Source organism: Suillus clintonianus (assembly GCF_016758775.1).
Source record: "Suillus clintonianus strain FC179 chromosome Unknown DEU56scaffold_68, whole genome shotgun sequence".
In the NCBI taxonomy this organism is placed as follows: domain Eukaryota; kingdom Fungi; phylum Basidiomycota; class Agaricomycetes; order Boletales; family Suillaceae; genus Suillus; species Suillus clintonianus.
In genome coordinates, this window is record NW_024539292.1 from 117,575 (window position 1) to 140,039 (window position 22,465).

General features: G+C 49.0%; 9 protein-coding genes across 9 annotated transcripts; 5 read left to right on the plus strand and 4 right to left on the minus strand.

The window, feature by feature from the left end:
- Nucleotides 1-20: 20 nt before the first annotated feature.
- On the plus strand, nt 21-2,385 carry DEU56DRAFT_819085 (DWNN domain-containing protein). Its single transcript, XM_041354001.1, has 7 exons — nt 21-368; nt 431-669; nt 733-845; nt 944-1,077; nt 1,131-1,314; nt 1,365-1,713; nt 1,766-2,385. The coding sequence occupies exons 1-7, from the start codon at nt 197-199 to the stop codon at nt 2,258-2,260; spliced, it is 1,686 nt and encodes a 561-aa protein (XP_041205618.1). The 5' UTR covers nt 21-196; the 3' UTR covers nt 2,261-2,385.
- Nucleotides 2,386-2,404: 19 nt separating this feature from the next.
- On the plus strand, nt 2,405-4,109 carry DEU56DRAFT_819088 (uncharacterized protein). Its single transcript, XM_041354002.1, has 5 exons — nt 2,405-3,187; nt 3,243-3,321; nt 3,388-3,485; nt 3,536-3,560; nt 3,619-4,109. The coding sequence occupies exons 1-5, from the start codon at nt 2,711-2,713 to the stop codon at nt 3,879-3,881; spliced, it is 942 nt and encodes a 313-aa protein (XP_041205619.1). The 5' UTR covers nt 2,405-2,710; the 3' UTR covers nt 3,882-4,109.
- A 153-nt stretch (nt 4,110-4,262) lies between these two features.
- DEU56DRAFT_508111 (uncharacterized protein) lies at nt 4,263-11,640 on the plus strand. Its single transcript, XM_041346570.1, has 10 exons — nt 4,263-4,874; nt 4,936-5,531; nt 5,583-5,712; nt 5,762-7,274; nt 7,335-8,643; nt 8,691-9,776; nt 9,826-9,926; nt 9,979-10,166; nt 10,217-10,984; nt 11,037-11,640. The coding sequence occupies exons 1-10, from the start codon at nt 4,306-4,308 to the stop codon at nt 11,449-11,451; spliced, it is 6,675 nt and encodes a 2,224-aa protein (XP_041205620.1). The 5' UTR covers nt 4,263-4,305; the 3' UTR covers nt 11,452-11,640.
- A 141-nt stretch (nt 11,641-11,781) lies between these two features.
- On the minus strand, nt 11,782-13,075 carry DEU56DRAFT_508231 (uncharacterized protein). The gene is made up of 6 exons (XM_041346571.1): nt 12,885-13,075; nt 12,682-12,828; nt 12,599-12,630; nt 12,376-12,545; nt 12,248-12,317; nt 11,782-12,187 (listed from the first exon to the last, which is right to left on the minus strand). Exons 2-6 carry the CDS (start codon nt 12,764-12,766, stop codon nt 11,942-11,944), a joined length of 603 nt encoding a protein of 200 aa, XP_041205621.1. The 5' UTR covers nt 12,767-12,828; nt 12,885-13,075; the 3' UTR covers nt 11,782-11,941.
- Nucleotides 13,076-13,253: 178 nt separating this feature from the next.
- On the minus strand, nt 13,254-13,711 carry DEU56DRAFT_741875 (PDZ-binding protein; the record flags this gene model as incomplete). Its single annotated transcript, XM_041348887.1, has 4 exons — nt 13,254-13,336; nt 13,389-13,455; nt 13,510-13,635; nt 13,688-13,711. 4 exons carry the CDS (start codon nt 13,709-13,711, stop codon nt 13,254-13,256), a joined length of 300 nt encoding a protein of 99 aa, XP_041205622.1.
- A 635-nt stretch (nt 13,712-14,346) lies between these two features.
- On the plus strand, nt 14,347-16,236 carry DEU56DRAFT_741880 (uncharacterized protein; the record flags this gene model as incomplete). Its single annotated transcript, XM_041348888.1, has 5 exons — nt 14,347-14,430; nt 14,485-14,906; nt 14,956-15,214; nt 15,273-16,091; nt 16,141-16,236. 5 exons carry the CDS (start codon nt 14,347-14,349, stop codon nt 16,234-16,236), a joined length of 1,680 nt encoding a protein of 559 aa, XP_041205623.1.
- Nucleotides 16,237-16,357: 121 nt separating this feature from the next.
- Nucleotides 16,358-19,463, minus strand: DEU56DRAFT_741949 (WD40-repeat-containing domain protein; the record flags this gene model as incomplete). Its single annotated transcript, XM_041348894.1, has 6 exons — nt 16,358-17,197; nt 18,209-18,347; nt 18,404-18,873; nt 18,929-19,042; nt 19,103-19,214; nt 19,264-19,463. 6 exons carry the CDS (start codon nt 19,461-19,463, stop codon nt 16,358-16,360), a joined length of 1,875 nt encoding a protein of 624 aa, XP_041205624.1.
- Nucleotides 19,464-19,577: 114 nt separating this feature from the next.
- On the plus strand, nt 19,578-21,208 carry DEU56DRAFT_741893 (DHS-like NAD/FAD-binding domain-containing protein; the record flags this gene model as incomplete). Its single annotated transcript, XM_041348890.1, has 10 exons — nt 19,578-19,777; nt 19,840-19,849; nt 19,904-19,951; nt 20,007-20,267; nt 20,346-20,486; nt 20,540-20,623; nt 20,674-20,732; nt 20,785-20,856; nt 20,917-21,057; nt 21,106-21,208. 10 exons carry the CDS (start codon nt 19,578-19,580, stop codon nt 21,206-21,208), a joined length of 1,119 nt encoding a protein of 372 aa, XP_041205625.1.
- DEU56DRAFT_508376 (uncharacterized protein) lies at nt 21,091-22,402 on the minus strand. The gene is made up of 5 exons (XM_041346572.1): nt 22,306-22,402; nt 22,203-22,244; nt 21,909-22,146; nt 21,681-21,857; nt 21,091-21,619 (listed from the first exon to the last, which is right to left on the minus strand). Coding segments are annotated over exons 1-5 (660 nt in total). The 5' UTR covers nt 22,308-22,402; the 3' UTR covers nt 21,091-21,418.
- Between the last annotated feature and the right edge of the window lie 63 nt (nt 22,403-22,465).

Below are 22,465 nucleotides of genomic sequence, written 5' to 3' on the forward strand. Positions count from 1 at the left end.
CATTTGAACTTTGTTTTCAATCTCCTTTCCCGATTGCCACGTTTCTTGTGTAAACGCTCATCATCTTCTACCCAGGCGAGACCAGGCGACGTCTGCCGCTTCATCTGTCTGTAGTCAACGTGTTGGTCAGGTTTGCGTTGATTTCGTTGTCGTGTATATCGTAGCAGCCGTCCAACAATCCATTCTTTGCCTCTTCATGGCTTCTTCAGTTTTCTACAAGTTCAAGTCTCAGAAGGATGAGTCTCGGGTGACCTTTGATGGCACCGGGATCTCTGTTTTTGACCTGAAAAAAGAGATCATATTGGCCAATAACTTGGGTAAGGCAAATGACTTCGACCTATATGTATATGATGCCTCGGCGCAGCAAGGTGCGTAGTAAATGCATCAGTTTCCACGTATCCTGGCATCTGAGACTTCATGCACATTTCAGAGTATAAGGACGATTCTCATATCATTCCTCGTTCTTCATCTGTCATTGTGAAGCGTCTCCCTTCATCGCGCCCAGGAAAGGGCAAGGCAGCCATGTACCTTAGTGGTACCAACGGTACTCCTACTTCTGATATTATCCAGAGACCTGGTGGAAGTGGTGGTGCCTCATGGCACAAGGGTGCGATGTCGAAGCGCTTTGATATCAAAGAGGAATCATCTCCTACACCAAAATCAGCTGCTGTGCGTAGTTATCATATGAAAGATGCTCACCTCGCCCGAGAGCGAGTCTTACGCCCAATGCAGCCAACCTCTATTCCCAAAAACGCCGTCACGAAGGACGACGAGGCAGCCGCGATGGCTGCTATGTTCCAAGCCCAGACTGCTAACTGGGAGGAAACCCAGGAAAAGATGTCTCAGTTGGTATCGCGTCCTCGCGCTTTTTGTCTTAGTAGTAGAACATGTCTCATGAACTTGATTTTGCTTTTTCCGGTGCCCATCCACTGGGTGTAAACAGTGCTATGCCCATATATCACAACCCCAGGGGAACATCTTCTGGTCGCGGTGGGAAACCATTTACTCCTCACCAACGTTCCCAGCCAGAACGGCCGTTACCTCCTAGCTATGTTTGTTACCGATGTGGCCAGAAAGGTTGGCCGTTGCACAATTGCGGACCTCGACTGCCTTACACATAAATTTCACAGGTCATTGGATACAAGATTGCCCTACGAATAGTGATCGTGAGTTTGACAACAAACCTCGAATCAAAAGGACTACTGGTATTCCACGAAGTTTCTTGAAAGCCGTTGAAAATCCGAACAAGGGCGAGATCACTTCAGGTGTGATGGTCACTCCAGAAGGTGGCTATGTTGTTGCCCAGCCTGACTTGTGAGTTTTTCATCCGTTCTATGCCAGGGTGCATTCTAACTCGACGGCAGGGCTTCTTGGCAGAAGCAATTATCCCGTCCGAAGGGTTTAACTGCTGCTGACGTTCGGGAACGCCCTCCTGCCGATGCTTCCCTTGCTTGTCCTATAGACAACAGATTATTCCGTGACGCTGTCAAGACGCCTTGCTGTGGTACTTCATATTGCGAGGAATGTATCCAGACACATTTACTTGAGCGCGATTTCACCTGCCCGAAGTGTGGCAAGAAGATAGCTTCGCTTGACAAAGTTGTCATGGATAAGCCAATGCGAACGAGGGTCGCTGACTATATCGATAAGGTTATCGAAGAGAGCAGAAAAGAAAGTGAAGAGAGCTCCGCACATTTCCTCTCTAATGGCCAGGTATGTATCCCGTTCGGACGTTGTGTTTAGACTATTAACATATCTCGGATAGGCTACTGATGCGGACAGCTCTATAAATGACGACTTCTACTCAGATCAGCAACCTAGCATGGATATGTCCCAAATGATTGTTGACAGCATCCCGTCCCTTCAAGCTCAGATTTCCCAGATATCAATCATGCTTCAGAATCCATCCCTACCAAATCAAGTGCGGCAGACCACCGAGATTAAGTACCAACAACTCCAGATGCAACTGCAACAAGCTCAGGCCCTCGCCGCGACCCTCGCCGTCGCGACCAGTCTTCAGCAGCAGCAGCAACAGCAACAGCAGCAGCAACAACAGCAAAACGTCAATCCAATGGCCTACGGGATGCAAGGTCAACAGTGGACTAATCAATTCCCGAGCCAACAACCCGCCGGCCAGGACTCTGCTTATCAACGGCTGCCTGTCAACAATCGCCGCCGGAACTTGAAGCGGGATCGTCCCTCAGATTTCTTGGATGTCACTGGTGAAAGTGAACATAAGATGCCGAGGTATTGGGAGTAAATCAAAGTCCCGTTGGCCATGGGTTGAGAGGGGGGATTACAATATTCATAGGATTATGCAAATAGCAGATATGTCGCACTTTGCATGTATACACAACATTGACAGAATATAGTTATTTTATTGGGTATCTGATACGTAAACAAGGCGAACGCCGCTTATTAGAAACACCAGCGGCTACCGTTTGACCAGCACGACTTGAACTCGGGTATGACTGCGCAAGTCTCGCAAGCGAAGCCTGTCCATTTCTGAGCACGCTAGACTCCACGATGGTCATTCCGTCTATTATGAGGCAGACCGGACGGACAAGTCACCAATCTAATTTCCGAGGCGGTTTGAGTTCCATCATGCACATTGCATTCCAATTAACAACGTGCCGAGTGCGAGCCCGAGCCCAGCTAAGTTCACCTACTACTGCCACGAAAGCTAAGTGGTCACTCTGCGCGGTTTACTATGGATCCAGTGACCAGAAGTTCTATTGTACCAGAGACGCCGACGGATTCAAGTTCTCCAGCTCGCGAAGCTGCCGAGGAGTTCAACACAGGGACGGCTACGTTGGCGCATGGACAAGTCGCTAGATCTACATCCGAGTCTACTGTCACACCCAGGCCCTCTAGGCCTCTCTCGTATGTCGAGCATGCAGAGTCTGGCACCGGCTCTAGTTCGCAGGTGGATCCTACACCTCCGGCAACAAGCTCTACTGCAGACCCTGCTCTTCAGATGTTAGAAAAAAATTTGCCGTCGAACATTGATGGCCCATATCCTACTAGGTACCCAAGGCACGGTGGCCGAACCACTTCGGGGGAATTTGACCACCTCGCGCGTGGGATGAGTAGTAAGAGCAGAGATTACATCCCTCGGAGGGCGTCAATGTTGGCACAGGTGTATCCCAGTATTCCAACCGACTTAGTTCCGAAGACTACCTTGGAGGTGAGCTTGAATTATACTTCTTCAATTGGTATATCATCAACTCTCTATCTTCCAGCCCAACCACACCGTCGGGGAGCGCATACAGCCAACTGTCGACGCAGCTGAACACGAAAGAGCCAAGTACGCAACAAAAGGTGCATTTTTATCTTGCTTATGCTGGTTCAAATATATTATTCCGTCTGATTTGATTTTACTTTCAGCCTCTTGGACAGGCTATGCGCTTAACGTTGCTATCGGCCTGCAGGTTCTTCTCGGTAGCTTGACTACTGGTCTGTCTGCTGTCTCGGTTGGAAAGCAGGTGAACAACTTGAGGACCTCGTTATGCCTTCGACTGATGTACCATTGCAGGCCTCCGTCGGGACCGTGATACTTGGCAAGCGACGCGTATAATAATGTGCATTCAATCTCGCTGACCGCTTAAATCGTTTCAGGGGCGCTCTCCACTATAGTTGCATCATACCTCGCTCGTATGCGTGGTTCAAATGAACCTGAGCTTTCAATCACCCGGGTGAAAGACCTTGACCAATTTCTACGAGACTGCAGAGCATTCCAGCTGGATCACGGACACACATATGGAACCGCCGAAAATGGTCTCAATCAAAGAGTGGAGGAACTGCGGTCCAGATTCGAGGAGTTGCTTGGAAATGGAGATGGGTGCGTGGTACTGCTCAAGTACTCGCTCATATCTTTTTGAGTCTTAACTGACCCCGTGGTAATTCCGCAGTCAAAGGAAATTATCTCCTCCCGTCTGATCAGCTTTTTGACCTTTTCATGTCGCACATCTCTCCTTGTTGGTCGGATGCTCGTGTCACTGGTTCTCGTTTGTCATTGTATTGGATTTCGTTTTCGCTGTGGATATTATCACATAGGCTACACAATAGTATTGATTCCCTCCAAGAATTTCACTCCCGCTCATGATCACCGTTAGTAATAAAGTCGCGTCGCCTGCTTAATCACTTCTGGCGTTGTATTGATCAGTCAGCCACTGGCATCAGACTTAGTCATTTGTCACGGTGTCACGAGTGTTACGGCACGCGTCCGTAACGTGACGCGACGCGTTTTGTCATATTGAATTCAACGTGTTCGTTTTATTTTTCCTCCATCACATTCTTTCAGTCATGGTGAAGGCCAAAACTGGTACCAAGCAGAAGGCCATCACCTCCTTCTTTGGTGGCAAGAAGGAGCCTAAGGAGCCTGTCGATGAAATTACCGCAGAGGAGACATCTGATGATGATGGTGAAAAACCTCAGGTTGCTGTAAAGAAAGCACCTAGAAAGAAGGCTAAGAAGGAGAAAGTCAAGGATGATGACGAAGAAGCATCAGACGATGATCTCCCTGCTCAATCTGCAAAGACAGACGGTAAAATCGAATCGTCCACTTTACCACCCATCTACGAAACTCCCGCCATGTTCAGTGACCTGGTGTCTCGCCTTCCAGAAATCAAAGGTGTTGCCGAGCATATCAAAGGTCGAAAACTGCGCGTGGCTACCATGTGTTCTGGCACAGAGTCACCTCTGCTTGCTCTCGATCTCATCGGCCAGGTCATGCTTGAGCAGCATGGAATTCCTCTTGAATTTGAGCACGTATTCTCTTGTGAGATAGAACCATTCAAGCAAGCATACATCGAACGCAATTTCCAACCGCCGCTACTGTTTAGAGATGTATGCGAACTGGGAGAGTCTCAAGCGTGTGTTATCCCTATACTTGTCTTTGTTCTGTCCACTGAACGAACTTATAATGTTATTTAGAACGACAGCTTATGGCGCATTAGCCACTGTTCCGGGTGACGCTGATCTCCTCGTCGCAGGCACGTCCTGCGTTGACTACTCCAACCTCAATAATGAGAAGAAGACCATTGATGGCGGAGGAGAATCTGGTCGCACTTTCCATGGCATGATGTCCTGGGTCACAAATCACCGACCGCCGTTAGTCATCCTGGAAAATGTTTGCTCTGCGCCGTGGGACAGGGTGAAAGAGTATTTTGAGAAGCAGGGGTACAGCGCAGAGCACATCAAAGTGGATACGAAGCAGTACTATATCCCGCATACTCGGATGCGGAAGTATCTATTTGCTGTTGACAAAAGAGGATCCAGCATACCCGCAAAATGGAAGGACTTAGTAATGAACAAGTTGAAGCGGCCCGCTTCATCGACGCTGGACGCGTTTCTTCTTCCTTCCGACGATTCTCGCATTCACCAGGCAAGACAATTACTTATTCAAGACGGCAGTGGCCCGGAACCTCGAGCTGGACGCACCGACTGGACCAGATGCGAATCACGCCACGCACGTGCTAGGCTAGACGAGAAGTTGGGGCAGAAACGACCGCTAACGAGTTGGGAGGAAGGTAAGCAACCATTGAGTTGTGTGGTTTCGACTCTAGCTGACATTGTCACAGGCGGTACTTGCAGGCTACCTGATTTCGCATGGCAAGATTGGGGAATACGACAGGTAGAACGAGTCTGGGACCTGATGGATATCAGTCTGCTTCGTTCCGCAAAAATTGGCGTTGACCCATCATACAAGACGTACGTAGCGCGTCTTCTGCACATCATTAAGTGGCTAATTTACCGACAGTCTTGTGTGGAACCTTTCGCAAAATGTCGACCGCTCAACCGGATCGAGCAAGACCGGCATCTGCCCTTGTTTGACTCCGTCCATGATTCCATACATCACCAATCGCGGTGGGCCCATGGTTGGTGTTGAGGCACTGGCCATGCAGGGGCTTCCCATCGATAAACTGCTTCTGACGAGAGAAAGTCAAGACGAGTTGGCTGACCTCGCGGGAAATGCCATGTCCTCCACTGTTGTTGGTGCATGCATACTATCGGCTTTGGTTGCTGGCCTGAAGCTCCTCAAGTCTGGTGACGATACGGAGACGTACGAGATGAAGAAGGATGTCGGTCACAGGAACGACCACGCCATGGATGTTGACTCCAGCCTGTCCGCCACCGTTAGTCTTGATGAACGCATCAAAGGACACGAGGACCTTGTGGAGAGACCGTTAGATCTGGCTGCTACGCAGTCGGACTCGATTACCCGTACTCTGGCGGACGCACAGAAAAGTCTCCGTCTTTGCCAATGCGAGGGCCGCAAGGATATCACGACGCGTGACCTCTTGCGTTGCGTAGATTGCGGCTCGTCATCTTGCAAGAAATGTGCAGGCCGTCCCGAGCACAACTTCGAGCCTCTTGATATCACGCAGTTGCCGCGTCTTAGTCCTTCGACGTTCGTGCGGGGGCTGAAGTCCACTCTGCCTATGTGCATCACCCTTGCCGGCGTTGATAAAGAGCTTCTTGTCAATCTTAGACAGACTTCAGGCGTCACAATCCCGGAAAAACGATGGAACAGCTGGTGCTCCGCTGTGTTGAGGGCCACTGACTCAGAGCTCCGCTTTGTCGAACCTAAGCGCCAAGAGATTTGGTCTGCTGTCTACCAATCACCTCACGCCATTTTCGAGTTATACCTCGAACCGAAACAGACCGAATGGCGTCTTTACGCGAAACCAAGTGATGACGAGCCTGCGAATGCAGAGATCCGTCGTTTACTCCAGATGCCCGTCGCGAGATTCAGGTGCAAAACGGATCTTCTGAGGGGATCTTGGCAATTTGCTCTTCCTGTTGCACGTGAAGTCACGATTACCATCGAGGGCAACGGAAGCATGGTTCCTTCTTGGGAGGCTCGTCTTGGCTTACTAGATGATGAGTTCAAGGACAAGGTTGTGCACTCACAGCTTCACATCGCCATCCCCGAATCTCAAATGTCTTATTTTGATCGGGATATTTCCGGAGCGTATGTTCTCCTCGACAAGTGTGGGACAGCCAACGGTGCTTTACACAAAAAGCTGCCTAGCGATGATGACGCCTCTTTGCCGCCACTCTTCATGATGTTGGACCCGACAAGATGCGGAAATGCTGCGGAAGATCCATTCGTCTTTACGACGAGCATGCGGCGATATGAGTTCGGAGAGTTCCGCCCCATAGTCTGCAAGCTCGACCCTTCATGGAGGCAGTCGGATGTCCAGGGGGAACAGCGCGTCAAGTGCCATGTCCCTCTTCACTGGATGAACTCGGAGGCGGTCAAGGTTCAAGTGAGTTAATGCTAATACAGCCCGCTTGCTTTCCAATTTTGTCTGACTCTCGAATTATAGCCCCTCGAGCTTGGGAACGCGTCTTTCGCTGTGCCTGGAGCCACCCTTAAAGCTAGCGTTACGACTGACGCATGCGCAAGCGCTAACGCTCTTCTAACGTGCACCGTGCCTCTTCTTGAGGATGCAGGTCCAGAGTGGCCTCGCGGCAATTGGAGAGAGGTCGACAAGGTTCACGAGCGTGGCACTTTCAAGGCCTTAGCTTGGCTACTGGAGCGTATACGACATGTTGATGACAATTTCGGTCACTGGCAGACTGTCGAAATCCCAGATGACTTGTTACACTGCCAACGTTGTGCCCCCACTCCTCCCACTGTTAAGTGGACCAAGAACGGCAAGAAAGTGGTTGCTATTGAAGACAGCCAGGAGGCCGGGCAATATGAGAGGGACCTCAAGCTTCGTCCGAGTCCCTTCGTCACCCAGTTGAAGATGGATAACCAAGTTGGCGTGGTGAAAGTGGGGCTCAACGTTGCTTCTATCTTGCACAGGGCTCTGTCAAGACTCCCTACTGCGAATCGCTCAGAGCGACCAGTACTAAGCTGGCGATTGGATACTGATTTCGCTTCTTCCGTGAAGATCCAAAACCCTCCTTTCAAACTCCTCAGTAATAAGTTCGACTCAGAGCATTCACAGCCTCCAAACTTTGATGAGGACAAACTTCCTCTGCGTCCTGAACAGCTTCGCTCCCTCACTTGGATGATCGCTCGAGAAGCAGAAGATTCAGAGCCTTTCGTTGAGGAAGAGATATCGGAAGCCATCCTGGAGCCTCTGGGGTGGCGAGCAGAAGGTCGGGCGCAGCGGCCTGTGCACATTCGAGGTGGTGTTTTGGCAGATCAAGTCGGTTATGGGAAGACGGCAATTACTCTGGGACTTATCGACTGTACAGCGAAGAGCGTAAAGAAGGAATTCAAGGAGAAAGGCGATATCATTGGCAAGGTTCCGGTTCAAGCCACGCTAGTCATCGTTCCTCCTCATCTCACAAGGCAATGGCGCTCAGAAGCACAGAAATTCGCGCGCAACCGGTTCAAGAATATTGTGGAGATTTCCACCGCCGCACAGATCAACAATCTCACCATTGAAGATGTTCAGGACGCGGACCTAGTCATCGTCGCCTCCAATTTGTTCCAGAGCTCGGTATATCTTGCCAACTTGGAAGCCTTCGCTTCCGGAGGCTCCCTACCTACCCAAGATGGTCGGTACTTCAATGTGCGCATCGACCTCACGCTGGAAGCCCTACGGAACCAAGTCGAACGACTGAAAACTGAAGGTTCCGCAAGCGTCATGGCAAACATCCGAGATGCTCGAAAACGTGGTATGTTTAGAACTTTTGTGATTAACGTGGCTGACTTCCAGTGATAGAGGAAGAGTTGGAGGCGCAATTATTTGTTGTGCCAAAGCGTCTCAAGGGGAAGGCATATCAGGAAGCTGTAAGCAAAGGGAAGTCCTCCCAGGTCATTGACGTAGATTCTTCGTCGGAGAGAGAGGTTTTCCCTGCCAAACCAACCTCATCTGGCAAAATCTGCGAAGTTGTCATCACAGTGCCTAAAAAGCAGACGCGAACCGTTGCCCCGGAGACTTCGGACACCGAGAATTCAAACTCGCCACGCCCACGAAAGCGACTTCAACGCAAGGCTTCCAAGAAAGTCATTGTCATTGATTCAGACGACGAGGCAGAGGGTAATCAAGGCAGTGATTATGAAGACGAAGGTCCCCACGACGATCATGCTGATGATGAATCCGTCGGAGACGTTTCAGACGATGCCGACGACCATGTTCCCACCAAAAAGTCGTCGAAAACCAAACTACCTCGAACCAAGCCGTCACCGAAATCATCACCCCCGCCAACCTCGTCATCCGAAGATGGGCACTCAGTCGGAGTCTCGTCTGACGCGGAGATGAGCGATGAGGATGATGGTGTTGGGAAGAGAAGCAGCAAGGCTAAGGGGAAACAATATGGTATCAAGGCAGCCCCGAAGAAGAAGGCAGCGAAGAAGTCAGTCAAGAGCTCTGGCGAAGATACTGACAGTATGGATGTCGATGACCCGCCTTCATCTCCTGTGTCTTCTAAAACCTCGAAAAAGCGCAAGACCACAGCTTCTGACGACAAACCCGCCAAAAAGCAGAAGCGGCGAGAAGATACCGACCCATGGAAACTCGAAACCACTGCAGTCAAGAAAGACTGGACACAGACTCGCGCTCCGCCCTTGGAAGTATTCCACTTCTCACGAATCGTCGTCGACGAGTATACCTACCTGAGTGGAAAGGTACACTCAATGGTCACCAAACTGACTGGCGATCGACGCTGGGTGCTATCTGGTACCCCACCAATTCACGATTTCGGCTCTGTGAAGACTATTGCTGCACATTTGAATATTCATCTGGGTATCGATGATAGTGGTGAGGGCAGGTCACCGATGATCAAGAAGCGTATCCGTGAACAGACGAGTAAGATTTTTACGATCAGACAAATAGGACGTGCTGACCGTCATTGCAGAGGTTGAAGAGTTCCATTCATTCCGTGAGGTGCACACGCAGGAGTGGCATGCGCATCGTCATAGTCTTGGTCAATTGTTCCTTGACATGTTCGTGCGGCAGGTCAGATATCCTCCCTCATGAATGCTGTACTTGAACTGAATTGGTACTTCAGAATATTGCAGAAATCGACGAGATACCATGCACGTTCAAAGTCGTCAAAGTCGTTTTACCTGCTGCAGAACGAGCAATCTACTTGGAACTAGAACATCACCTTCGCGCCATCGATATGGTTGCCAAACGCACGAGGAAGTCGGAGAGCGACCGAGAGAAGCGCCTCAACATCGCACTTGGCGAGAGCAAGTAAGAGCAAACATGTTGAGCTGAGACCACTACTTGACATTCACTTCCAGGACCGCAGAGGAAGCCCTTTTGAAGCGTTGCTCTCATTTCGACCTAGAAACCAAGGACAAGGAGAACGCCATGAAAGCTTGTGAAATCATCGTCGCAGAGCGGACTGAGCAACTGGATGCCTGTAAGAAAGAGCTGCTGAAGGAGCTCCAGAAGGCCGTCAAGAAAGAGAAATCTATTGGCAAGCTCCCAGAAGAGAGTATGTTCCAGGAGTTCGCCCGTGTTTCCAGAGATGAAGGCGGTGTCGGAGACCATGAAGCTACGGAGACTATTCGGGATCTTCTCACAGAGGCTCAAGTCCCGGTTCTATCTTCGACCTACTGGAAGAACAAGGCCAAGGGTGACATGAACCTGGCGGAGAAAACGAAGGAGGCTGTCTGGGAACATCGTGAGCAAACGCACATTATCCGTAAGCTCACGAAGGAACTCGTTGGACGCGTCCGGTCACTACGTTACTTCACCGTTGTGCGCGACCTGCAGAAGCAAAGAGATACACCTCCTATCGTTTCATGTCCAGCATGCAAGCGCAGCGAGATACCCATGGACGAAGTTGCTGTGCTATCTTCATGCGGTCACACGGGTTGCATGAAATGCGTCAAGGAAGCTGCTAACCGAGAGGAATGCGTTTACCATCCCACGGGTCAATGCAACGCTGCTGCTCGTGCTCTCAACATCGTCAAGGGAGAAACTCTGGGAGTTGATGACGAAGCTCGCGACGGACGTGGCAAGCACTATGGGAAGAAATTGGAGATGGTTGTGGACCTCGTCAAGTACGTGGTCCTGTTATGCTTTCGCGACCATACTAATAGTCTCTGGCCTCAGGAATCAAATCCCAAAGAAGGACCGGGTTCTCATATTCGTCCAGTTCCCTGATCTCATGGCAAAAGTCGCTCATGCATTGAAGATGCACAAGATCGAGTTCCTAGAAATCAACGGTTCTGCAACCCAGAAAAGCAAGAACTTGGAGCAGTTCCAGAACGACAGTAAAGAACGCGTGCTTCTGTTGAATGTCATGGACGAGAGCGCCAGCGGTGCGAACTTGACGGTTGCCAACCATGGAATTTTTCTTTCCCCTCTCCTTGCCCAGAGCCAGGAGATATATGACGCTTGCGAGACGCAGGCAATTGGACGATTGAGGAGGTATGGGCAGATCAAGCATGTTAGCATTCACCGGTTCATAACGACGGACACGATCGATGTTGAAATATTCGAGGAGAGGACCAAGGTGAAAGTCTAGAGCATAGTAGTAACCCCCGCATTGCATTCGAAACCCACGTTGGATACAGCAAATTAACGTACTGACACAACACTGACATTTATGATAGACATACCCCACCATCTAGCATAATAGACGTCAAGAATGTTAGATATCTATATCTATGTACAATAAATCTTCTGAAACACGCGACTGAGAGGATGAACCCACAGTCTTCTCTGAAACATAAGTTATATCGTAATGTATACGCGCACCTCAGTTGGACCCTATTTGAATGAGGATGGCAACATGCATTAGTTTCTGTTGCATGCGAGGCAATAATGCCTGGGGAATCGAACGAAGAACTTCCTTGTGGCGTAGAAAAGTATTTTCGACATACAACTACAACAATTTCTCCGCTATTGAACGTTGGACAGCTGTGTTGGAGATGTGCTACAGACATGTGCCACTCTACTCTGCTGGCTGGTTCTCAGAACCTCCTGTGGGGTTGCTCTCGCGCCCTGCCTCAGCCCTATAACCCCATATTCCACTGTTTCGGTGTTTTTGTAACCACTGTTCTTGTAGTAGTGGTCGTGATCAAGACGAGCTCGCCCCCTTCTGGCACATCAGATACATTGATAGTAGTGGTGCTTGATGTTTCGTCGTCTTCACCAGTACGCTCCAGCATACCGGAGTGATGAGTGTGTTGTAGGAAAACGGGTTTCCACAATCTACAACGATGCTCCGTCGCACTTATTTTAGTGTCCATCAGCTGCACCTGGAGCAATGTAAGAACATGAAATCAAATGTCAACGCCGATCGATAGCATGGACCGCACCTTTGTTCCAGGCGCTGAGCTTCCATAGTTGGCCAGATCAAATATGAATGCTGTATGCGGCCAGCGTATTCTAACTCGCGAGTCGCGACGGTCAAGGCGAGTCGGAGACGCGCTAGACAGGGACGTACTCGATCATTTCAGTGTTTTCGGCATCCGCTTTCACAGTGGTAATTTGCCATGCTGTAGGGAAATGTCCGGCAAAGACGGCAACACTGCGATGAAGTCCTTTGACAGAGAGGTAGGTGCCCGTCTGAATATTTCGGATGGTGTATCCTGATCCGAGAGATGCTATTTCCCACTGGTTTCACATTGATATGTTGCTCAGAATGTGGACGACAAAGGAACAATTACCTTTTGGGTAGAATCGTCACAAGGTGGAGAGCCTGTATCTCAGAGGTTTGAAGGTGAAATAATTCAAAGTCAAGGGCACTCGCCGACAACACTCGCGTAGTCGTGTTTGGGCAGGTCCATTGCTGTACCGCTCTGGCGGTTTATGAATTTGTAAATTCCTGGTTGCATGGTGGATGATAGGCTAAGGTTTGGGATTGGCCGATTTGCCGTGACTGATTTCAAAGTCCGATCTATGTTTATTGCAAGTTGCGTCAAACTCAGCGAGGACCACAACATGTATGCCTACTCGAATCCGTTTTCAATTTTTGGGAAGATCTGTCCCCTAGGATCACAAGATAGATGAAGCTTGCAACTGGTCCTTCTCAAACGTGTGTGACCAGATATTTTTGGTGATGTAAACGCGTGGTGAACAACTTGAACAGCGGGGTCCTTTTGTTCAGATGCGTCACCGGCTTCACTGAGCCGGATACCGTGCAAAGACTATAATAATACTTACTGGAAGTAATCAGTCAGTTTCACCTAGCATGGACTGTAACTGACCGTTCACGAGAGGCACATAGGGCAAATATGATAGCTAGCACCTCCTTTCCAAACAGCACTCTTGTTAAATATGATGTTACAGTGGTATCTTGTGGTACAACACACCGGGTTCCAATTACTTGGCAGACATCACATACCCTGTCGTATCCAATATTTGCTTGCCGCAGATAGAGCAGAGGCCTTTCTTATACGCACAACCTAGGACAGAATGAACTCCAAATTTGCATGGCAGTGCTGCTGCGATACTCACCGTGGCAGTACTTGGCTTTATTTTGCGTCACGGGCTGCTTACAATCCTTGCATTTGCCTTGATACGGCTGGCAACCATGGCCTCGGTAAGCGCATGCAAGAAAGAGTCAGAACTCACTCACCTGGAACCTGTTTCTCGAGCTCCCGGGCCGGCTTAGTAGCTTGTTCTCGCCTACTCTTCGTGATCCATCCTTTACACTTTGAGATGTGGAGGTGAACGGATCTGGAGCGGCAACCTTGGACAGTTTCTAAGGAAATTTTGTGAGAATGCGCATCCAGAAAACATTGACATTGACATACCGATTCACACTTCTTGCAGACCATGGATGTCCGAGTCGTTGGACAGGGTGACCAAGACAGCAAAGGAAAGGTTGATTAGTAACAAATTAGTAATCACCTCCACCGGTTTTGTTGTGACCTCCAGATTGGGGACCAGCCTGAGCCTGAGAGTGCTAGTTTCATGTTCTACTTGTCGAGTTCACCAAGCCAGGCTGCGTCGCTGGACTGCCATCCCACGATAGGCTGAAATAATAAGTGTTCGAATTTCCAGGGTTACTAACACTGGCTTTCTTTCTTTCCCGTTCTAGCCAACTTCGTTATTGTCAATGGCTATGATAGACCTTGACAATATCACAACGATGACACCTTCTCTCAATGGTTGACATGGCGAGCGTCACAAAAGTCGATTCGGTCCCGCCACTTCTTATTCGTTTGACGGACAAGGCAGTTACTGTCCGAGGGTGTGGCCAACATCGTCCGGACGATGGCTTCGTTCTACGTACTCATGTTTTGGGTCAATAAGATTTTTTTTGACTTGCCGCTTGGACCCTTCAAACGCTGCGCGCCCCGATGCTTTTGTCTTTTGGTCACCAGCGTTAATCGCGTCAGGGCGGCTCTGTACTATAAAGATGCAGAACAGGATGGCCACGAACACCACGTCAACTGTCAGTGTGCTGGCCATGCCCCTCTTGAGCCTCTCTGAGGAGCTCATTTTAATTATTCTAGAAGAGCTCGACCCTCTATCACTACTACACTTCTGCAAGGTATGATTGCCGGAGTTGCTAATCAATGTGCGTTGCTTAACGTTTCATTAATAGACTTCTAGATATATACATGGCATCGTCAAAAAATATTCGACGTTGCTATATCGATACGAACTTGCTTTGTCCGGTATGAAGGACGGATTTTCAAGCTCTTATTCGCCGCGTGCACGGCTGGACTCGCTCCTCCACCACAGGAGAGGATGGTTGACGTTAAACTGGACCTCAGAAGACAAGCTCTGCATCCCAACACCAACGATTGTTGGCGTCTCTGGAAGATTTCTCTATCGTGCCAGCGAAAGCTCTGAATACGGGTTATTTCAGTGGGAGCTTCATATCTATGAGCTGCGCTCGTACAGGACACCGCCGGTCGATAAATTACAATATTGGAAATTTAATTTCCCTTTTGAAATCCGCCAGGTCGCCATTGATGCTGCGCAGAATCTTTTGGTGCTTGCAGAACTACATTTCCCTTCACAGTAAGATAGTTATGGCTGGCGTCTCCGTTTATGCTGATTAACATGCTAGGGATGGACCTATAACTGCTTCCCTTCACTTTCTTGATATGTGGAGATGCCAGCAACACTCGCAGGCCCAAAAACTGCGTTTTCAATTTCAGACGGACTGGTGGGGCTCCTTGCCTCCAGGCCATCGCATTTCCATTGAACGCGTCCAAATCTATGGAATCATGGTCGGTATGTCTGTGCGTCTTGGAGTTGAAGAAGGTGAAGGGACGACAGAACTGGTTCTAGTCAACTGGCGCACTGGTATTGACCAACAACAACGGGTAATGCGTTCTCTTAGTCCACAAAGGCACGCCGGGTTCTAAATTATGAAATTTGCAGTTTACTGGTGACCTCCTCTCGTTCGATATCCTTAGTGAATCCTCTTTGATGGTACTATCCCATCCTGACGAGGACGAGGACGACGATAGTGGAGAATCTGCTGCTTCCACTTGGGAACGCCGCTCGGACGGGATTTACCTTCACGAACGTGGCAAGCGCTCCCCTCAAATCATTATTCACCATGTACCAGATGGTCAACGGTTGCGCTCAGCCCAGGTAATATCATATGATTTACCAGAATCGTGGAAGGCAATATCGTTTCTTCAACTGTGTCCCAACAAGTCTCTGAAGCCCAACATTGCTCCTCCCGCGGGAACTTTCTTTCAGTTCGATCCGTCTCAGCGCGCAACAGTCATCCTCGTCGAGTTCCCCTCCCATTCAATACCGGCAGGATGCTCCAAGAAGGTGGCACTGGTGATGAAGGAATCGCTCTTTGAGGCACCTGGTCTTGGCGATAGGACTCTATCATGGGAGGAATGGCAGGACCGCTGTATGGTGGTCCATTTGCCGGACGATTCAGAAGCGCATGCCTTCGAGGTCGTGGGGAGAAAGCTAGTATTTTTCCAGAGTTTCGGTGAAGAAAACAATGTGGCCGATTCCCGAAGTCTTCTTCACGTGCTTGACTTTAACGACTATGCAGAAGAGCGTCTGCGATCGATCGCACCGCAGCAGTCGTCTGCTTGGTCGTGGAACGGGAAATGGGACACTACCAGTAAAATCTTCAAGGTTGGCGCAGCCGAGTTTATCGGAACGAGCACCACTCAAGTACAACGCATCACTTGGGTTGAAGCCACAGAAGATGCGGTGATCTTGTACAACGTACGTATACCTGCCTCTCAAATTTATCGACCCCTAAAATCTGTCACAGGAACGCGAGGGTGAAACTGTCATCCGTGTTCTGACCTTCGGGCACACTCTCGTGGCTCCCCAACGTAACCTAATATCCATGGGATTTATATCATGATAATCTGTTGCTTAATGATTATGCTTTTATTTACGATAATGTCTTATGCTAATGATCATGACTAGATGTACTCATAGTATTGAGTTTAGACAAGACCACATTGTAATTTACATTATGAACTTCACGCCCATTTCAAGACCATCCAGACTATCCACTTTCTTCTCTCCCTTTCATCCTCACTCTCGGCGCGTGTAACGTCCCATGGTCTTTGAACGTTACCCGTGGCTTCCCTCTCCACCACTCTTTCTACTTGAAATTTTTGCATCATAGCAGCATTCATAAATGATTGAAGGGTGTATCTTCCCGTGTGTAGACCAGCGACGAGATGTACGCGAGCGTCTGGGCTGTGTTTGAGACACATGCAAAGTGTGTTGATGAACTGAACGTGGATCTCAGGATTCCACAGTGTATCTGCCGCGACAATGATATCAAAGAGCGCAGAACCTTCAGGATTCTGCGCGGTGGGAGTGAGGAGTGGGGAAATATCACTGCCCCAAGCGTAAGGGACAGCCCTGCAGCGTTCTGAAGCATGATTGCGGCGAACGTTATCAGATAGTGTGCATATCAGGTTTTCGTCCGGATAATCGCTGGCTATGACAGCAGCATTAGGCGTAGTCCGTGCGATCATGATCGAAGGCAATCCAGCGCCAGCTCCAAGCTCCAGGACACGCAATATCTTTCGATCGTTGAATTGATCCAATTGCAGATCTTCTATGTGATCTGCGATGTGAATGGAGGATTGCCAGACGGATGTAGCATGCAAAGACCAATTGCTTGCTTGCGTGTTTGGTGTCTGAAGGGTGATCTGTCCTAGTCCTGAGCCTGCTTTATCATGTTCAATTGTGTAAGTAAATAGCGATCCAGGGGTGGAGGAGTGGGTAATTGGAGTATAGTCGTAGAGAGTCTGGAGAGAGGCAGACATGATATCCTCAGGATCGTCCTCTATGATATCCCGAGCGGTCTCGGTACCACGTGGATACTTTCCCTGCGTAACATTTGTTGGAGGACTAGAAGGTGACATTGAATTATTAATCTGAAGATGAAGGTTACGTATGAGACCTAGATCATTTATACCCTTCATCCACTCAGGGACAAATAACATAAATATGGGTGATTAGCCCCTAGCCAACCGTTTCCGCGAAGGATGGATTGGTTCATGTGTTGCTATTTAGTTGTGGTAGACTGGATCATCAATCACAAGTAGTCGCAGAACATGCCGAATTAACAAGTTCGTTGTGTAGGTATCCTGTTCAATTACAATTTGACGTTCTGGGGCAGCCTCCATGACATCGTGAGCTAATATTCCTGAGCAGAACTTAGACTGACAATAGAACACGACATGCGTGCAGCAAGTCAGATTGATCCAACCGCGGAGACATATAGCTACGCACAATATGGAGATCATGTAGCATTGCATAACCCGTACAGTACTACGACCGAGCGAAGCGGAGAAGAATTGTTGCGCCTGACGTGGGGAACTTGTTTGTCGACGAGAAAAAATTTGAGAAGTCTCACAAATTAATTATAATCAGTTATGGGTTTGACGCATATACCCGGAAGATGACATACCGCGCCTAGTAACACACAACTTGGCCTTGTATGAGTCTGTGCCAAGAACGCAAACCTAAATTTCAATAGGGCAAGAGAGAGTCAGATGATGCTAAGGTTGTTAATGACACGCCACCTGAATCGGTTATATAATTGAGTGGCATGACGAATGAGGTGGATACGCCTGAGGACTTAAAGCTCTCGGAACATATGTCGACATCAGTTGTCACCTTCTGACATATGAAGCCCTGGAAGAAAGGTGGGTGCGAGTTTTGAGTTGAAAAGGATGTCACAAATACACCAGGAATCTTTTCAGTGTGTTGCAATCGAGATTTTCCCACTGTCTCCCGCAAGAAATTCTGCGTCCAGTCACAGCAGCACGGTGGCACAACATAGAAGTTGTACTCATCTAAGCACGGAATACAAATAATTTACCATCCCATCCACAGCTTGCAAGTACCCCTTCGTCATAGAGTGACCAACTACAACCAGCCGCAAACTCCGTATGAGGATCATGGACCTGAAGAAGATTGGATCCCCCTGCAGTTGGGTTCGACGACCATCTACATAAACCCATACTATATCAGACACGAACGACCTGTTGCATAAATTCACGTACATCCTACATGTCATGTCATAGCTAGCCGTAGCCAAGATGTCTGGCCGGTGAGGACTCCATTGGACCTTTCGCACCGCATATTCATGACCTGGAAGTTGAACCTCGCAAACGCCACCAACTGCCTGAGCACCTGGATTGGCGCTCTGAACCATCCGACAATCCCACACCTTCACCATCTTGTCAACGCCGGCGGTCGCCAGTACAAAAGGTCGATATTTATTCCAATCAAGGGTGAGTAATTCAGTGCCAGATGCAGGAACGGTCATAACTGCAGCAGACAAGGGGTGCGTGAATGAATTCGTGGCGGGGCTAGTGGCATAAGCAGGGGAACGAAGATCGAATATTTTCATAGTTCCATCCGTTGAACATGTAGCGAGGATATCTGGTTGATGAGGAGAGAATAGAGCTTGGTACACGCATGATAGATGCGCATGCAGTGTTGTCACTGAACGAGGCATTTCCGGTGTCCACTAGAAAATATTTCTCTCTAAGTTAAATTCGGAGCGAGACATTCCATATACCTACCAGCTTGACATTTCCATCCCAAGAGGAGGAAGCGAAAGTGTCTTTCTTGATATTCGACCAATCAACGGAGAAAACCTCTCGACTGTGTTCATGCCAAGAGCGTATTGGAAAGTCCTGGGCGCGAATAACGATTTTGATTCACTCAGATCTGAAAATGAGTTGATATTGGCATACGTTGAGCATTACATCCCACAGCTTCAGTGTCCCGTCTCCTGAGCCTGTGACCAATTGATTCTCGTGAATCTCCGACCATGCAACGTCGTATATGCCGTCCTGGGTCTCGTATCTTGATAGAAAGATGAGCACCGGCTTAAAAGTCGAGTCGACAGACGGACTGTTTGTCAAGTTTCACCGCAGATGAGCCACCGACTCCTGGAATCAGCGATACCATGTGCAGGCGACCATTGCCCACAAGACCGAAATTAGCAGCTGAAGCAAGTGCGATGCGGGAATTGTGAAAAGGGGACCATGCCACTGAGTAATGGGCAAATCCTGGCGTCTGCAGCACAGCAGGAGGTGGTCGAGCAGGGTTCATCTCATCTGTAGTGGAAGTCGTAAGGAATAAGTTGGGTACCTCATCCGGCTATTACGGTTATTTCGGATTCCCGCGTACTCCTTCAGGCAGTCACTCAAGTCCAACACTGACATCATGCGCGTCTCAGTACCAACCATTATCACCGCCCATGGAGCACCCAAACAATCAATTTCACCAGCTGCGGCGGTTGACCGCATCGCGGACTTCCTTGCGCCAGGAAAAGTTACGCTACTCACCGGCGCAGGTGTTAGTGTTGCTTCAGGGATCAGAGCATACCGGGGAAAAGATGGCAGATACATGAACCCAAATTATCAGTGAGTTCGTCATGTGAAGCCAGGGGGCCACATTTAATCGTTTCTGTCTGGTTGTAACATAGGCCAATTTTAGTGCGCGATTGGTTTCAGTCAGGCGCGAACCTTTCTCATTGACGACCATCTTAGTATCACGAACTAACCGATGAAAGTACGAAAGGGTTTGCTTTCAGGCAAGTTGTATAACTCCCCTTCTGTTCTATGGCTTTGGAACTGACCGCCTGATAGGCAGCGGTATTGGTATGAAATTAAATCATGTAGCCAGTCCATCAGGTTAATGCTTTATAGGCTTCGTTCGTACTTGGGTTACCCCCCTGTCCGGGACGCTCTGCCTAATACCAGCCACTATGCAATTGCTGCACTCCAATTCGCATCATACATACCTCGCCTTGTGACGCAGAATGTAGATGGGTTACACCATAAGGCGATCGGACACCTTTGGGAGCCAGACCATATCCAACAGCAAATACTTGAACTGCACGGAACTCTTCATGTACGTTTCCTGGGCGTTTTGGACGCATTCCATTTCCAGTGCTTTAGCGAACGATAAACCAACTCGCCTTGCTTGCAGCGAGTACATTGCAAGCGCGGTCATGTAGTCCCCAGAGACATGTTCCAAGATTGGCTTTCTGCTTCTAATCCGCAGTGGAAGGCATTCGTCGACAATTTAGAGAAGACCGGGCAAAAACCACGCACGAATCCTGATGGTGATGTTCGTTTGTCGTTTGCAGACCAATTTTGATGGTTGATCATTCTTGATTGAAGGTGGAGTTGGAAGGCGTTTCTTATGCCGATTTCGTGGTCCCAGAGTGTCCGCAATGTACGTTGGAAGGCCAACAGAACTCTTTTGTAAGAGGCAGTGTGGTTTCCATGTTCTCCTGCGTCTCTGATGCAAGTAGCACAAACCAGAGGTGATATTCTTTGGTGAATCGATACCAAGTCGGATTAAGGACCGCTCGTAAGTTGGTGTTTTTGCCTTTGGAGATCTCGGGGTAATGACCCCAACGCAGGTTTTATGACGTTGAAAAATCTGAAAGGCTTTTCGTCCTCGGCACTACACTGGCAACGTATTCCGCATTCAGGTGCTTGCAATTGTCGATTATCGTGAAGTGACTGCGAGACTGATCACATTGTGCCCCAAGGCTGGTAAAACGCGCATTAGAGCTGCGAAAACCAGTCATGTTGCTGAATGTCGGGCCCACGAGGGCTGACGGTCTTCCGGGTGTGGAGAAACTTGAGATATCGAGTTCCCTGGTGTTGCGAGATGTAGTGCGGGCCCTCCTGTGAGATGGTCATGTACCAGTCTAAGAACATAACTGATAATTATCTAGGGGTTCTCGAGCCAGTCATGATTCTGTAATAGTTCATCTCCTCCAGAGTGGCATTCATCAGCCACCCGCAGAAGACCACGAAATCATATCAAGAAATACTTAGACTCGGATAAGAAGAAATGATATCCGTAATAATAGTAGTGAAGATCATAGAATGCGTAGATTAATGCTGGCTACTCTGGTATGCTGGTATGGGCAAATGTGGTAGCTAGTTATGCGAATGGTAAAGTACAGGCGATGCAAATGGAGACAACAAAGCAAGAATGATAACACCTATGACAGATAGATGGCAATACAAGAACGGTATATTGACTTATGGGTGGTCTTCAGGACGCGCACTCGGATGGGGAGAGAGAGTTGGAGTCGGGCCGCGCTCTATTATGGTTACTCGAGGAGGTTCGTCGTCGTCGCCATCATCTTCAAGCATAGGATTGGTATCTACCAACCAGGCCGGAGGTCTCAGATCCGACCACGACCAAGATTGCCAGGGCCCGTGATCTACCAGAGGCAAGTCCTGAAGGACTCGCGTTCAGATCTTCTTCATGTGGTAGAAAAAAGAAAAAAGGTTCACGTACGGCAACTTTTGTTAAGGTATCAATGACCATCTCCTCCGGTTCAGGTGAAGAAGAGCCTTCTTTGAAAACAGCAGGAATGCCCCGTTGATCATCATTGGGCGTCAAGGGAGGAGGTGGTGTGAGATTGTCGGCGTCTGTGTTAGACGATGAAGCAGAGGAGTGTTTCTCAACTTTAATCTAGCATATCACATGAATACCATCTCAAACAGTACTATCAAAGCAACTCACTGATTCCCTCGAAGGGCGGTTGGTAGGACGGGCACCCCCGACTGGTTTCTTCAAACAACGTTCGCGGTGTTTCAGCCAATGGAACGGATCATACAGACTCTTCGGGGATAGTTTTATACGATTTCCACAGCGTTTGCAGGTAACAAAAAGTGGGCCAAGAACCTCTGCCATCGGGTCGTCGCGTAGCCTTTTCTCTCTTGCAACTTCACCTACGGTTCGGCGGGGCGCATCTCCTCCGCTGCTCAAAGCAACAGAATGAATATCTAGCTGATCGAAGACGACATAGACGCTCACTCATTTATGCCTTTCAAATTAGACTCTTTTCTTGGTGACCCCCTGCGGAAGTGGCACGAATAGAATGAGTGGCAATGACGTCGGTGAGCGAATAAATACCCACATGGCTTTGATGAAGGGGGGATGAGATAATACAGTGGGGGGAGAAAGGTATTTTCAGTGGGTATGATTGTCCAATTTTTTGGAGTGTTGAATGAGCTTTATCGGTCTGGAGGTGGTGGCCACTGACTTGTAGTCCAATTCCGTGGAGGGGGAAAATTGAA